We start from the raw sequence: 15,424 nt of genomic DNA on the forward strand, positions 1-15,424 counted from the left end.
TCGGGGGCAGAAGAGGAGCGTGGGGGGGGCTCTCTGGTTTGACCAGGAAGGGAACCCCAAGGTTCTCCCCAAAGAAGGAGGCGGCGGAGGTGCTGCTTCACTTACCCAAAGGCACGAAATGAAGAACTTTGTTGGTTTCCATAGCTGAGCGCGTGGCAGTGGCGGCCGTGGAAGTGGAACACACACACGCACGTGCGTGTGCAACCCTGCGCACACGCCTCCTCTTTCCGACGGAGTGTCCGACCGCCTGCCTCCCTCCCTCCGTCCGTCCGTCTGTTCCCCCGGCCCACAGTCAACCCATCATGGTGCCGTTGCCCTCCGCGCGCGACATCACCTTCTCGCTTGCTCAGCGCCGACTGACTCGCGCGCACACGCAGTGACTCAGCCCAGACTGACACACGCCGCCGCCGCCAAGGCGCTCCTCGGGTCCTAATGCCTCCCTCTCCGCATCGCTTGCTTTTTGCAAGTTGGAATCTTCGGTGAATCAACCCATGGTCACAAGATAACGCCCAGGCAACTCTTTTAAAAATTGGACAAAATGTCGATTACTGTTTTGATTATTCAAAGAACTGGATTCAACGGAAAAGAAATATTTCCACTTCTCCATTGAAAAACTGCATCTCATTTCAAATAAAGTCAAAGTCCGCTTTATTGTCAATTTCTTCACATGCCAGGCACACAAAGAGATCGAAATTACGTTTCCCACCGTCCCACGGTGACTAGACAGTACACAACACGCACATCAAACAGCACAAAGAGTAAAAACGAACAGACAAGAGCAACAAATAAGTAATAAGCAAATAACCCAAATAATAACAGTGCAGAAAAGTGTTTTTTCAGTTACCGATTTGCTCCATCAGAAAATTGGCAAAAGTGTTGTTCATCCTTTACTAAAGTAAACACAGAACATCAGAAAAGGGAGAATATTTATTTGACCTAATGCTGGATGCGGCTGCTTGCTTGCCAAAGGTTGCTCGCTCATTTGCATCCGTCTGTATATAGAAAACGTCCGCCGGCCCTGCTTTGCATTTTGGACCGTTTGGTGCCAGGGGGGCCCATGCGTGAGTGCGTTAGCGTTAGCTAGCCGCGTGTCGGAACGTGTCAGCTCCATGTGCCACCTGCGAGCGCACCTTTGGCCTGCTCTTTACACCATGGTTATTGCTATTGAAATGTGTTAAGCAAACATTTGAAAAGAGATCAAATCACACACTGGGCGCTTCTGTGTGAGTGCACTCCCGCTAAAAACAAAAAGGGAGGTGGGGGCTATTAAACTCACGTCATGTTGTTGAGTGAGGAAAATAAGTGATAATTTTTTTAAAGACCGATTTTTAAATGAATGAAACCAAAGTCTGACTTATTTTGATGGGGGTCAAGGTCGTTAGCATTGCAGCTAACATGATTCCGCCAAACTTCTTGAGAATAAGTCACCATTTGGAGCTAAATGACGGACGAGGAGGCGGCAGCAAGCGCTCTCACAATAAGTGCTGTCGTCCACAGCAAAATGAAAGCCTTTTGGGTCGGCGCAGTCAGGTTGAGGTCGTTACATGACCTGCCAGGACCTGCTGCGTTCAAGTGTCGACCCTCGCTGTTGCTCAACAAGCGGGAAGCTGCTGGAGATGACTTCTAAGCTTTCAAGTGGGTCTCATGTTGCACTTTGGACAATGGAAGTGACCGCTCAGCCTCAATCTGCTGTCAAGTCAATCACGTCTTCAAAAATATCTATTTTTAGTTAAACTGTGGGCTTCATTAAAGAGCCAAGGTCAAAGGTCAAAACTGTAAAGAGTTCTGTTTTTTTGGGTTGGTTGCCTGAGAGAGATGAGTCGTTTGGGTGAGGCGGGTTGATTGGTTAGTTGGACAAAGTAGGAGGGGGCGAAAAAAGAAGATTTTATCGAATCAACAAACGAGTGGCTTTTTTTCATCTGCAGACATCAACATCAGATGACCGCTAATGCGCCACACACAAGTTCAGCCTGCCAATCCACTTTGATCACGACGGCAGCGCGCGCACCGCCTTCATATCCTGTGCCGGGCCGCGCTGATATCGCTTCGCTCGGGAGAGTCGCCAACGGCAAGTGGTCGGCAGCGGGAAGCACGGAGGACGCCGGAGGCTCATGGCGAGTGCGTTAGCCGCTGTGATGAATCACCCGTGTCGCTAGAAAGCAATAAGGTGCACGTCTCCGGAGAAGCCCTGTGACCCACATTAGGACCAAAACAAACAAAATGCACCACCGGCACGCCAAGAAAATACCCTACTGGAGTACATGAGAAAAAAATAGAAAGAAAAAAAACAGTTAAAAAAAATCTCTTCCCCCATAAATGGAATATAACTTATTCAACATCCTGTCAGAGTTAGCGCACCCCCAAAAACACACCTTCAGACTTGGCGCACCCCTTTTTCCCTGCCTTCTGATAATTGTAATTCTTACTATGCTAGCTTCGCTCCACTTCAACAAAGAATATCATAGAAATAAAAAAATGCTATTTTAAATAAAGAAAAACATACCAATGGGAAAAAGGGGGAGGGGCTAGAAAATGCACACGTTGCAGACAGATTCCACAGTGGAAAGAAACATTGACATTTTTTCTGCGCTGTCCTACTGCTCATTACGGAGCAACAAAAAAACAAGAAAGCAGATTTTTCTTTCTGCTGAAAGAAGAGTTGCGATACTTTCGCTGTTCATTTGGTGGCCGATTGCAATATTTGGTGGAAAATCTGTCAAGTTCAAAATTTGAAAAGACCTGGCAGATAAAAAAAAAAAAAAAAGTAAAGCCACCCCAAAAATATCTTGTTGGGGGTTGCTGGAAGGGAGTGATGATATTTCAACTGATTTCAAAGATCAGACGTGGCATCCGATGAAATTGTGTTTCAAGCTAAGTCAAGATGGAGCTGTTCACCGCTTGAAATCGGTCTGCAGTCCATTCGTCCTTTCTGCCCTTGCGCCACATGTGCGCGGAGACCGCTCATTAGGATGCCAACGCCGTCGCAAATTCCGAGCGACCCGACCGACGTGCCGCCGCCGTAGCGTGCCGGTAAAATGGCGGGCCACAGTCATCAATCAGAGTGGAAAAAGAAGGGAAAAGGGGAATCCGGGGAACAACCTTCATTAGCAGAGTGTGTGCGCGTGCGTGTGTGTGCGTGGACTGCAAATGGGTGTGTTTGAGTGACACCTTGGAACCATCACCAGGATGAAGATGATGAGGAGGAAAAGGAGGAAGATGGGGATGAGGGGAGCAGCTGGCACTTGTTACGCAGCTGCCCGCACACACTACATCATCGTGTGTGTGTGTGTGTGTGTGTGTGTGTGTGTGTGTGTGTGTGTGCGGGCGGATCACGATGAATATTAATCGTAAAATAACAATGGAAATATCATCGTGTTCTCGCGGATTAGATTGGATTGCAAATTTCAAAACAATCCATTCAATCATTTCAAGACAAAGCATTACATCAATACAATTGTCATTAAAAGAATGCATTAAAAAAAAAAGCACACAACACCACAAAACAACACAAGTACACGACACAACACATTTGCTAATCTAAAAAAAGGAATTTCTCAAATTTAATTGCCGAGTTGATTTTCATTCTTCAAGTTATGAAGTTTGGGACTGTTTTAGAGTTTGTGGACGCCTGCTGTCTTTTTTGTGTCTTCCTGGCCACACACGCAACCTATGACCTCCTATTGTACAGAAGCACCCATACGCACACATCGAGGAAGCGTGTCGTCTCGCTTTTACAATCTACTTCCACGTCAACAAAGACAAACTTGACAACACATGCTACTGGTTAACATGATCTTCAAAAATCGTCATCATCAACTCTCCAGAGGACACGCAGCATGCACACGCGCACACTGACCCCTGCTGGAGCCTGCAGCCACTTAAAACGGCAAGACCAACACGCACATACACACACACTTGGGAAATGTTTGCATCCTTCCTGAACATGATAAAAGAATGACGTGTCTGCTATTCACCCAACTCCTTTTTTTTTTTTTTTAAATATTTTTGAAAATATTTTTTTTTTATTATTTTGTGGAAAACACTTATTGAATATTTATCCCAGTTTTCCCGCAATTAACCTGATTGTAGGGTAGTGCAATAACAATACAAAAGATTTTGCCAAGATGAAATGAAAAATAGTGATGCGAAAAGAATCGTGAATATTATTTTGGCCATAGTCATACAGCCCTTCCATTTCATTTCAAATGAATTCCAGATATGGCTAAAAGCATAATATCGCTAGCCGCGTTGTTGTGTTTGTTTGCCGAGCAAAAATAGGACGAAACACGGCACGACTGAAAAGAACGGCAAAATCCACATTTGCCGATCAAGTAAAGCTTTCAAAGTAATTCACTTCCATAACTAGCGTAGCGTTCATCCAGGCGTGCGCTAACACGCTGACATTCCCGCGGCAGCGTTAGCAAAACCAGAGATGGAAGCTCTTTCAACTCCCGCCGGAACCAAACAACACGTTTGCTGCTTGGGACGCATGTGTCATCCAAATGGCAAAGAAAAGGCACCGGCAGCCAGGCTTTCGCAAAAACAACAACGCGACACTAAGTGCACACAAAGGTGCCAAAAGGTCAAGTTTGAAGGTCAAGTCAAAGAAAAAATTCCTCTCATTTAGTGAATCAAAATTTTTAAGAACAACTCTCACACACAAGAAATAATTTACATACATTCAGATGTAGTGTTTGGAATAACGGCGTTTAAAATGTAGGTAACGTCGTTACTTTTTCCGTAACGTGGTAATCTAACTAATTTCTGTTACCGTCGTTATAACGCCGTTATCGTTACTGAACGTTAAATGTGATGCATTGCTATGAATTGATTGAATCAACTGCGTAATCCTGACGCAACCTTGGCTAATCCACGCACAAAGTGGACACTGGGTGCGTTAACGAGATAAGCGATTATGATTGGCTAAGGCAAAGAGACCTGTTTCATGGTAACCAATCGGATAAACATCTATCTGTTCCACTCATTTCAACTGACTTGTGAAAACTGCTCAGATAAATCCAAATTCTTTGACATATAGCAACTTTTTTTTACAGTCACGCAAATAGTTACTTTCTCTGGTAATTAGTTACTTATACTATAAAGTAATTCAGTTACTAACACAGTTACTTTTTGGATTGAGTAGTGAGTAACTATAACTAATTATTTTTTTAAAGTAACATTTGCAACACTGTTCAGATGTCAGGTCACACCTGATTGATCATGACGTGGGCTCCCTCTCGGGTCAAACAGAATAAACTGCCAACAGAACTGAAGTCAGCCCAGAGGAAATACTTTGAAATCCAGGTTAAAAGAAAAACGTTCTTACCTGGTGTCGGGCCACCATCATCCATCGTCGCGGGCTTCATTGTGGCGTCACGGTGGCGTCCCTCTCCCCAGAAGTGAAAATGAGCAGATAAACATTGCCAAAAGTTGAAAACCACCCCCAAGGAAAAAAAAAAACGAACAAAAAAACCCAATGCGGCCGCCTGCCAAGTGTGCTTGTGCAGGCTGTAGAGCGCGTGGCAGGGGCCACCGTGCACGCGCAGGCGACACGATCTGCGGGACGTCTCACTTGGGCGATTGGAGCTCAATGTGATATCAGACGAAAACCTTATTGTTTAAGTTAGGAAAGTTTGTTAATGAAACAAAAGACTACAACTAAATTGCATTTAGAGCAAGACTACGTTCATTTGTTTATTTTTTAATAATTATTATTATTATTTAATAATTAATTATTTAATTAATAATATTTTTTTATAATTTCATAAGTGTGTCGTTTGGGGTGAGTCTACAATGTAAAACTACTTAATAAAAAAAAACATGAAATAACTGGGTGGTGTTAGACGTTTGCCAGAGAGGTTTTGAAGAGCTGGAGTCACCTGACTGTCGGCTGGAACTGGTCTCGTCAGTCACATGATGGCATGTGACGCCACGCTTCATCTTCAATGTCCTCATTTTGCCGTCGCCGTGACAACCCACACACAATAGCTCCAATGTCTTTTTCTTTCCATTCTGGTGCCTGAAGACAACAGAGCATCCTCATCCTCATCAGGGTGTTTGAAGAAGATGGGGCCAGCAGGTATACGCGAGATCACAGGAGTTCGCAGCTGGAAGCGTCTCAACGGCCATTCGGACTAAATCTCTCGCTCGAGGCAGAATGCCTTCATTTTCTCCTCACAAACCGCCAGCGACTTCTCGCGCTTCTTCAAAAGCCTTTGCGGTTTACGTGCAAATAGGAATTGATAAGAATTCAGCCCACCTGTCCGATTCCTGATTGATTCTCATTGATTTTCTTTGGGTGAGGGAAGGAAAAAGATTCCAATTGGGTTGCTGGCTTTAACGACTTTAGTGGTGTCAACAAGGAGAATGAATCTTTTTCACTTGAGTGAATATTTTAAAATGCCAGAAACAAACAAATGACCTGGACATTATTCTTGTCTGTTCAGCAACACCGATTTTACAGGCGCAACGATCATCTTTTTATGGGGGCTAGCGGAACAGATGTTTACACTCCGCAAATTCCACCTAGCAACAAGAAGAACAGGCGCAATTCCGTCAATCTGCGTCGCGTCGTGTCCGCCTGATAACATTTTATGGCGGCAGCCAGTGACGTTTAATTTTACAATTGCAAATGATTTACAACCTTTGCTATTCATAGCGTTTGGACAATTTCATTTCAAAATATACAGAAAATCCTTATGTTAGCCCAAAAATGCGATTAATGTCCTACGTTTTATAATTATTGTCTTTATTAATAGTGTAAAACCAAGGCTAAACTTAGCATCTCCTGGACATCGTTTAGAACAGTTGTGATGTATCACATCACTGTAGTTCTTTGACAGCAACTACAGCGGTATACGGCCGAGTTTCATTCATTCAAACCATCTGATTGACTTCTTGCGAGTGTTTTTATTGTGTATTTGTGCATTAGCGACTGAGGGGTATGTGCTCAATTGTTCTGCATAAACAAATTCCATCAAGTGTTTGTGTGGTGGGTAGCTTCAGTAAAGGTGCATTTTAACTTCATCCTGAAATGTCTATCAGAAAATAATCATCCCCAATTATTTTTCAAAGAAGTGTAAAAAAAAAAAAAAGAAAAAGAAAAAAAACAACTGCAGTTGGTGAGTGGTCTCCTTGGTGAAAAACACAGGGGTGCAAATAACCCAGTGCTTTTTTCGGCGGCCACTTAGCGGGTCATGTCTGTTAGCATTTTGACTGTCCGTCAAGAATTGTTAAAGCTTCAAGTTTCTTTTCGGGTCGTTATCCTTATTGAGAGTTGTTGATGTGTTTAACACCGACGGACCCATTATCGGATGCCACACACACACAGCCACGCACACACACATACATACGTCTCAACCACGATTGGCTGCTTCTTTGACGTATTTTTAGGCCTGTTATTCTGGGGCCCGGTCCTGGCAGGCTATATAAACTGTGCCCCCCGCCAACTGCCGCCCACTGACTAGACGGGGAAACAACTCCATGCCGCACTCTCGGGCAAACTCACAGCAGGCACTTCAAATTGGCTCGGGGTGAGTACACGCCGCGCCGCCGTACGTTTACGGGACAGACTGCAACAGGACGGCTTCCACCCCTAAGTCTTCAAATTCAAATCTGCTTCAGGAGTGTTTGGTCCGATTAGAAATTCTTTGACTGGCTTTGGTCTGTGGATCTGAGAAGTTTGATATTTCAAAACGATACGTGTCAAAGCCAGGCAAATGCGACTTGCTTGATTAAAATAAATTCCAACTGCATGAGTTGGCTACAAGCGACAGTAAGTCCAAGGCTAATGATGAAAAACAACTTTTCAGACTGAATTGTTACCCTTGATGGGTTTACAAACTGTTGCAGACTGTCAAAAACAAACCAAGATAACCTTTCTGCTTTGTTTGCTAATGCTAAATTTAATGCTAACAACATAGCATCTTGCTTCTTTAATATTTAAACATATATTATCCGAGTGTTTGCCTACTTTGTGATTGAAAAAGGTCTGAAAAATTGAAAATCTCTTTCTGCTGTGCAAGATCACCATTTTTTGTTTTGCGTTTCAAAACGCTACAAGTACAGCAGGAAGTTGTAAAGTGGAAATAATCTGCTGTAAATTTTGACAAAGACTAATGACTCCAACCTTGGCCATCATTAACAGTCACGAATAGAAATGCTTTAATTGCCAATTCATCACTGTCGTGCAGACAATGCGTCATCTGGAATATACAGAGCGACAGTCGGTCTTGACTGTGAGAACGACGACCTTGTGTTGTGTTTTTCTACACTTTCTCCCTCTAGGCCGTTATGATTTGCGCATAATGTCGGCAGATGTCGGAATCCAGAAATTCTCCTTCCCCTTCTCTCCCTCTGGCCGGCAGAATGACGAGAGCCAGACGGGATGCATCCAGGTGAAGGCCCCGGAGCTCGGCAGGCTTACGGAAAATCCCCTTTTAAGCAGGCCGAGCGCAGTTGCATTTGTGGAGATTTTGGCAGCCTGCGCCAACCCAGCTTCCAAAACCCCCACAATGGAGGTCCAAGCCCCACAGAGCGCTGTCCTTTCCCGCCGTAGCATCTTTGAAAAGCTGGCGGCCAAGGCCGAGGCCGAGGACCAGCGTCCGACGGCCAAGAGGCAGCTGTCGTCTGAGAGCGCCTCCAGGAACATCGCGGTGGTGAAGAAGAGCGCCGTGAGGGCGGAGGAGCCACAGAGCGACCTCAAACCCAAAGCACAAGTCACACTGAGGCGCACAGCCGCGGCTCCATTGGGAAGGAGGAAGACGCGCAAAGATCTCTTTGCCAACTCCAACATCTTCCACCGGCTGGATTCGCATGTCATCAGGGCGGGTGCAGAGGTAAGAAAATCAAATAGACGCCAGCTACCAAGAAGCACTGGATCAAGACAAGTAAATGACAGTGACGATTGCTTGTTCAAAGAGAATTCGGACAAAAACCTGCCAGTGACTTGTGAAGAACCCTGGAAACGCTTTTGTTGGTGTTTGCGTTACAGCTTAAAAAAAACGACGTTTGTGACGTGGCGACCATTGTCCAGAACATTGCCAGCATTGCCAAGAGCGACTTGGAGAAGATCCGTGCCATCTGGGTTTGGCTTTGTTATAACATCGGTGAGGATTACCCCAACTCGTGTCAGCTTTTTTGGCATCCGGAACACTAAAGCGTCCCCGTCTACAGAGTACGACATTGGCGGCTACCTGGGACGATCGGAGAAGCTGTGCTCACCGGAGGAAGTGATCGCGACTGGTCGCGGCGTTTGCTGCGGCTACGCCAGCCTCTGTCTGGAAATGTGCAGGTACGGACTTCCTGTGGCCTTAGAAAAACCTTCAAACCGAGCCAAAATACTCTCATAGTCAAAGAGACTTCAGGGTTTTTTGTATTACCCAAAAATACTTCAGAGTTTTTCGTAGTACCAACAAAGACTTCAGGGTTTTTTTTGTAGTACCCAAAAATACTTCAGGGTTTTTGTACTACCCCAAAGGACTTCAGAGCTTTTTGTAGTACCCAAAGGACTTCAAGGTTTTATGTAGTACTCAAGAAGACGTGAGGGTTTTTTGTAGGACCCAAAAAGACTTCAGGGTTTTTTGTGGTACCGAAAAGACTTTTTTTGTAGTTCTCGCTATGCTTTAATCTTTACACAGCTAAACTGTTTTGCTCACTGCGGTCAGATGACTGTCACATGACAGTGACAAGCAGAACTATTGAATGTTCTACCACACAGTGATAATAGGTACAAATGATTCGACTGATAGTCATACAAAAGAAGAAAATGTTGCTTTTCTTCACTCTGAATGCCAAATTTTAAGATTTGAATCACAAGCGGCGGCATGCTGGACAGAGTCATATTCACATCATTGACTTTTTCAATTGGCTGACAATAGAGTGGCATTTTGCCCTTAATCCCTCTGGGTCTTCATTTTCCGCCCTGATGGACGTGCTCAGAAAAAGGACGTAATTTAAGACAAGGGGCCCCATGCCCGTCTTATTTTGACAGGTTGGTGGGCATCGAGTGCCAAGAGGTGGCGGGCCACAGTAAGGGCATTGGCTACCGCCAGGGGCAGAGCCTCCGGAACGTGAAATCGGATCACCTATGGAACGCCGTCCTCTTAGGTGGACAGTGGTTCCTAATGGACGCCTGCTGGGGAGCCGGACGGGTGGACATGGAACACGAGAGCTTCGTCAAAAGGTCCGAGACAGGAACCCGAGTGTTATTCCCCCGCCTCGCTTGCTCGCTTTAGCGACTAAAAAATCATCCCAGAGTCCCAAAACGCAGCAGCTGTCTTTGTCCGTCGCCCTCTCAAGGTTTGACGATTTCTATTTCCTGACGGACCCGGAGGAGTTTATTGAGTCGCACTTTCCGGACGAAGAGCGATGGCAGCTTCTGGATGTGCCCGTCACCCTGGAGGACTTTGAGAAGCGAGTCTTCAAGACCTCAGCCTTCTTTGACATTGGGCTCCGGCTCCTTCAGCCTCATCACTGCCACCTCATCACCGGTCGGTCTGTCGTGAGAGAACTGAATGATTTAAGGAGCAGGACTTAACTCCTCTGATTCTCTTCTTCTCAGATGAAGGCGAGGCCAACATTTCTATGAGCTTCTCGCGGCCTGTGACCTTCACATACGAGATCACGCCGCAGCAGGACCTCCTCCACTCGGGCACACCGGAACACAAGGAGAGCGGCCACTCGTCCTTCGGCCTCCTCAGGGTGTCCCAACGCAACATGAACCTTCAGCTGCTGCCGCCCGCTAGCGGCACCTACCAGCTGAGGCTGTACGCCAGGCCCGAGAGCGCCACCACCCCCCTGAGTTGGGTGTGCTCCTTCACCGTGGAGTGCCCGCGACCCAGGGCCACCGAGGAGATCCCGGAGAACCCGTATCTGTCGTGGGGGCTGCAGCCAACGGCCGGGTCCTTGGGAGTGATGGGTAGCAATCTGGGCAGCGAGGTGGCCGAGGTGGAGGATGGCCACTTCAAGTTAGCATTGAGGACGTCACGCTCGCTCATGATGCTCTGCGAACTGGTCCACCCGGACCTGGAGGCTTCGGTGACAAAGCGTTGCTTAGCGCCGCAGATCCAAGCGGAGCTTCTGACTTGCCACGTCCTCTGCCCGTCACGTGGCTTCTACCGCCTCTCTGTCTTTGTGCGCGACTACGAGAAGACGGATGTCAAGTTCCAGAACGCCGCCAACTTCCTGCTGCACTGCCAGGTGAATGCGGCTGGCCAAGACGAGCTGTTCCCGCCCAACCTGGGCTCAACGTGCGGGCCGGGAACCCGCACCTCGCAGGCGGGCTTGTCTAAATTCAGCCACGCGGCGGCGCTGGTGAGCACGCCACAGGGCAAATGCAACATCACCTTCCACAACCAGCAAGACCTAGAGTTGCACACCACGCTCAACCAGGCCGACGAGGACAAAACCTCGGCCTTCCCGCTGGCGCGCCACCTTTTCTGCACGCACACTGACAGCAAGGTGACGGTGAGCGTGGGCCTGCCGGGCGCCGGCACGTACCGGCTGGGCTTGTACGCCAGGACCGCCCCCGACGGAGACTTTAACCCCATGTGTGACTTTGTGCTGAGGAACAGCTGCGCCCAAGCGCGCCTGCCTTTCCCTCGCGTCTACGCCGCCTGGAGCAAAGGCTGCGTGCTGTTTGAGCCCCGCGCCGGACTGCTGGACGCCGCCTCCTGGGTCCGCTTCCGGGTGAGGGTCCCGGGGGCGCAGCGGGTGTGCGTGGTTGGTGACGGGCGGACGGATCTGAAAGCCAACAAGAGCCGGGTGTGGGAAGGCGAGGTGTTCAGCGGGGAGGCTGCGGCGGAGCTCAAACTAGCTGCCAACTTGAGAGATTCTGGAGAAATGGCCGTTTTGATGACCTTCGACATCAAAAAGCCGACGTTTGGGTGTGTACCTTGAGATCCAGCTTAAGGTCTTGCTCTTTGTCCTCACGTAAGACAATTCAAGCTTTGAAAGCCATTTGAGCATTTGATATCCTTGAGAGCCATCTTAAGGTGAAATCCCGATCAAAAGAATTCCTTTTGCCTTAGCCCATATCAGGTGTGGCCAACGTCCCGTGAGGCCTGTGTCCGCTCGGCTGTTCACTCAACCCAGCGAGAGTGACGAGTGTTTACACTGGCCTGTCAAGGTGCTCCGCAAATAAACCAACACAATGGCCCAATGGCGGCGGTGGATATTCACAGAAACACTTGGTTGATATTTCAAGTGGGGGTCGGCGAGGGTGTTGAGATGCGCGCACGCGTGGGCCTTGCCTTAAGTCGCCGGGGGAGAAACAGGCAGCTCGGCAGTGGCAGCAGGGAAAGCTGATGTCAGGGGCTCGCCATGCGGACCGCTCCATCTGCCTGGCAACAATACACACGCACGAGGAAACAGGAGCCGTAAAAGCTGCGCACGCGGGGCCGCATCAGCGGCGTTCTTGGCAATTTTGGGGCCGCTCTCGCTCTTTATCACTACTAAGTGACACAAAATCAAACAGTTGGGCCACATTGAAGGTCAGGATGCATTTCATGAACCTTTGAAATGCTTTTATAATTTGTATGCTTGTTATTTCTAATTGCGTTTTGGTTTTAAATTTTGCTAGTTTTAATTAGTTCTCAGAATGGGTTGTTTTCATCGGTATTGTTCTTTGCTTTAGTTCTGTTGGAATTAGGTTGACCAATACTTTTATATATTCTATGTGTACACCACAGTGAGTATGAATGAGTGATCAGTTAATCCTCAAATCAAGTGCAGTGCATCATATTGCTTCAAAAAGTTGAATCAAAACAGATTTTTTTAAATGTATTATTCATTTCTGAACCAAGACAGAAGAGCACTAGTTACCTAGCATCTCATTTTGGGACCAGAGCGGGACGTCTACAACAAACCTTTTTGGGTTTTTTTCAATTTCACTATTTGTATTTCGTAAACGCATGCATGAGTAGATTTTAACAGTAACTTATCTTACATTTGAAATCCTATTTGCATGAACTTCAGTGGGTTGAGAATTTTTTTTATATTGTATCGCTAGAAATCAAAACAAATAAAACAATGAAATTTGTTTTACAACATGAGTCCAATTGACACATTCATTTAAAATAGGTTGGGTTTTTTTTTACTATCTTTTAAAAAAATATATATTTTTTTTTTTTTCCGGCTGATTCAAGAACCTTTTTTTAGGCTTGTATGCGGTTTCCGCTTTCTCATTTCTTGGCTGTCGCATTTAATCCCTCCCTCGACCTTTGAAGGGCTTCTTTGGGCCAATTAGCCTTTGGTGCTTTGCCAATTGCTAAATCCGCAGCGGGATTACGTCATTGATACGGCGGGAGAGACAACTGTTGCGCGAGGTGGAACAACAGCTGGCGCGCCGTCCATTCGTTCGCCTTCTTGCACACAAAAGGATGCCGTTTATACATAATCCTGTACGACTGTAATCCCGTTTGCCGGCAATCTGAAAGACAAAGGCCATTTGCCCTTTTTTCCCAGCGTCCTTTCAAGAGGCTCGGTGGGATTAAAAGTAATTAGTACAAATTGTGCACGATAAAGAAAAGCGGGTATAACTGCACTTGTACTGTTTTGTATTTTTCTGATTCGTCAAATCCTTTAATTTACTCCAAAATCGACAATGCGTCTCTCGTGGACGGATGTCAAATTGAAGTTGAATAAAGTAAATTTTTTTTGCTGTACTGTTTCTTTTCCTTAATGCGTCTAAAAAAAAACAGGCCGTGTGCTGTACGTGTGGAACCTTCCAAAAATAGACTTCTTTGTTGAGACGGCGCCAGAAATGCGCTCATATCCAAACTGTAATCATATTGTTGATTCTCTGTAGCGCTTTTAAGTTTGGGAAAAGTCACTTCTCCTGACTTGGTTGCTGTGCCGTGTGCTATTCTCAGCATTCTGTTATTGGAAAAGACACAAACACAGCCCCGTTGCTCAAAGTGGAGATGGCGCAGTGGTGTGGATTATATAAATCCGGACATGCGGGACCGGGGGGGATGGGTCGGGAGAGTAGCTTTTATCACTTTTGCCCTGTCGACCTGGAGAAAGCTCTTTTATTATTTTGCTTCCCTCTGGAAGGAAGTCACGACGCTGACAACCAGGAAAATAATTTAACAGACTGTGTAGCCAGACGCTTGTTAAGTGGTACCTTGATGATTTTTTTAAGGGGGGGGACACTAACATGTTCTTCCTGGTAACCATGAGTAGAAAAAAAAAAACCTGAAAGCACGGTGATGTAGGGAGGAGATTGTGCCGGACACGTAACACCATGCTCAGCTGTTGCGGTGCACTTGTGGACCCAACCCGCGACTCGCTTAATTGTCCTTTCATTAGTTTGGTGGCGAGACCCCTAAAATAACGTTTGTTGTTTACATAGGGCCCGAGCAGACAGGTGCCGAGGCAGATTGGGTGACGATAATTCTTGAGAAAGCCCGGCACGCTTGCACCACCGCAAATAGAGACATTCATTTGCTACGTGACATCGACCAATCAGCCTCAGCCGCCCAAGAGCGGCGGTGGAAATTTCCGCAACAGCCAAGGCGATAAAGAATCAAAGCTCACCTTGATTTGAACAAAAAAATTGACAAAATGTTACGCATTTTGCCTCCAGGTGTTCTTGAAAGTATTTGCCAAGACGTTCGCAGGCTCGTCCGTATGCGTGATGTCAGGGTGACGACACGTGGCGCTCAAAAAGCACAAATGTCGAATTGCTAGCGCCAAAGCAGAAGCTTGGCATGCCGCGCTCGCAATGTGGGCTCTGGCACGGCGGGCGTGCTCATGTTTGGAGGGGACGGCGGCATTATGTAACCGCAGCACGTGCTGCCAGCTCAGAGCTGAAGCTTCTGTCACGCGTATGACGGGAAATAAAAAGGGGAGAGGGAGGGGGGTCGTTCTCCTCACTTTACCTTTACACCGGTCAACAAAGAGAGGCTTCTCCAGGGGCCGGCTGAAGGTTATGCGATGCTGGGCGAGACAGAGGAACCGGAACTGGAGCAGAAGCGTCCGTTGCACCTGAAACAAAAGTCACATGTCAGCATCTAGCCTAGCCGAGCCGCAGCACAATTTTGCAAAGGTTCGAGGGCAATGTTTTTTGGGGTGTGTGAAATCCAAGAGGGTGCACGTCTTTAATTGAATTGTGTGTAATTGTCAGAGGTGGCGCACCGACTCCTGCAAAGCCCGCCGGGCATCTCGTGTTCTCTCGGCAGCTGCCCGCTCGTAGCCCGGTAACAAGCTCTTGGCCGCACACACCAGTTGCCATGTAGCACACGGGGATCGCCTTCCCGTCTGGGCCTGTTCCAGACAGTCTTCATGCCTCAATGCTCAGAGCAGGCTCCCCCGTCCCTTCCCCTCCCCTTCTCTCTTCTCCCAAGATTATATTCTGGCACAAGCCTGAACTTTTTAGTAGTTAATCTCCATATTTAAGCATTCTCAAATGTCCTCGCTGGCC

General features: G+C 47.0%; 2 protein-coding genes across 11 annotated transcripts in view; one reads left to right on the forward strand and one right to left on the reverse strand.

Moving 5' to 3' along the window:
- Positions 1–5,524, reverse strand: part of slc4a11 (solute carrier family 4 member 11) — a 29,272-nt gene extending 23,748 nt beyond the window's left edge. For 5 of the 7 annotated variants that reach the window (XR_015068359.1, XM_085932391.1, XM_085932394.1 and 2 more), the window contains exon 1: positions 5,327–5,524. Coding sequence is in view for 6 of the 7 variants with exons in the window: in XM_085932391.1 (XP_085788517.1) it covers positions 5,327–5,366 (40 nt within the window). In the remaining variant the exon portion in view is untranslated. Of the gene's footprint in view, positions 1–105; positions 331–5,326 lie in introns of those variants that run through there. The other 2 variants (XM_085932392.1, XM_085932389.1) reach the window with 1 other exon arrangement.
- Positions 5,525–5,905: 381 nt separating this feature from the next.
- On the forward strand, positions 5,906–13,621 carry ky (kyphoscoliosis peptidase). 4 transcript variants are annotated; one of them, XM_085932615.1, is made up of 7 exons: positions 5,906–8,837; positions 8,993–9,107; positions 9,175–9,292; positions 9,992–10,029; positions 10,108–10,183; positions 10,300–10,490; positions 10,562–13,621. In XM_085932615.1, the coding sequence occupies exons 1-7, from the start codon at positions 8,196–8,198 to the stop codon at positions 11,896–11,898; spliced, it is 2,517 nt and encodes an 838-aa protein (XP_085788741.1). In that variant the 5' UTR covers positions 5,906–8,195; the 3' UTR covers positions 11,899–13,621. The 4 variants fall into 4 exon arrangements, with proteins under 4 accessions (XP_085788741.1, XP_085788742.1, XP_085788743.1 ...); XM_085932616.1 differs by having other exon boundaries at positions 5,906–7,532; positions 8,287–8,837; positions 9,992–10,183; XM_085932617.1 differs by having other exon boundaries at positions 5,906–7,532; positions 8,367–8,837; positions 9,992–10,183.
- Positions 13,622–15,424: the final 1,803 nt, after the last annotated feature.

This window comes from Syngnathus leptorhynchus, chromosome 15 (assembly GCF_054491065.1).
Source record: "Syngnathus leptorhynchus isolate UIUO chromosome 15, UIUO_Slep, whole genome shotgun sequence".
Taxonomy (NCBI): Eukaryota; Metazoa; Chordata; class Actinopteri; order Syngnathiformes; family Syngnathidae; genus Syngnathus; species Syngnathus leptorhynchus.

What these genes read in the sequence shown, in the direction of transcription:
- ky (XM_085932614.1), top strand. Translation starts at nt 8,196, where the DNA reads ATGCGTCATCTGGAATATACAGAGCGACAGTCGGTCTTGACTGTGAGA. An exon ending in TCATCAGGGCGGGTGCAGAG is followed by an intron (nt 8,838 to 8,992) that starts GTAAGAAAATCA and finishes TTTGCGTTACAG; the next exon opens with CTTAAAAAAAACGACGTTTG. An exon ending in CTCTGTCTGGAAATGTGCAG is followed by an intron (nt 9,293 to 9,991) that starts GTACGGACTTCC and finishes TTATTTTGACAG; the next exon opens with GTTGGTGGGCATCGAGTGCC.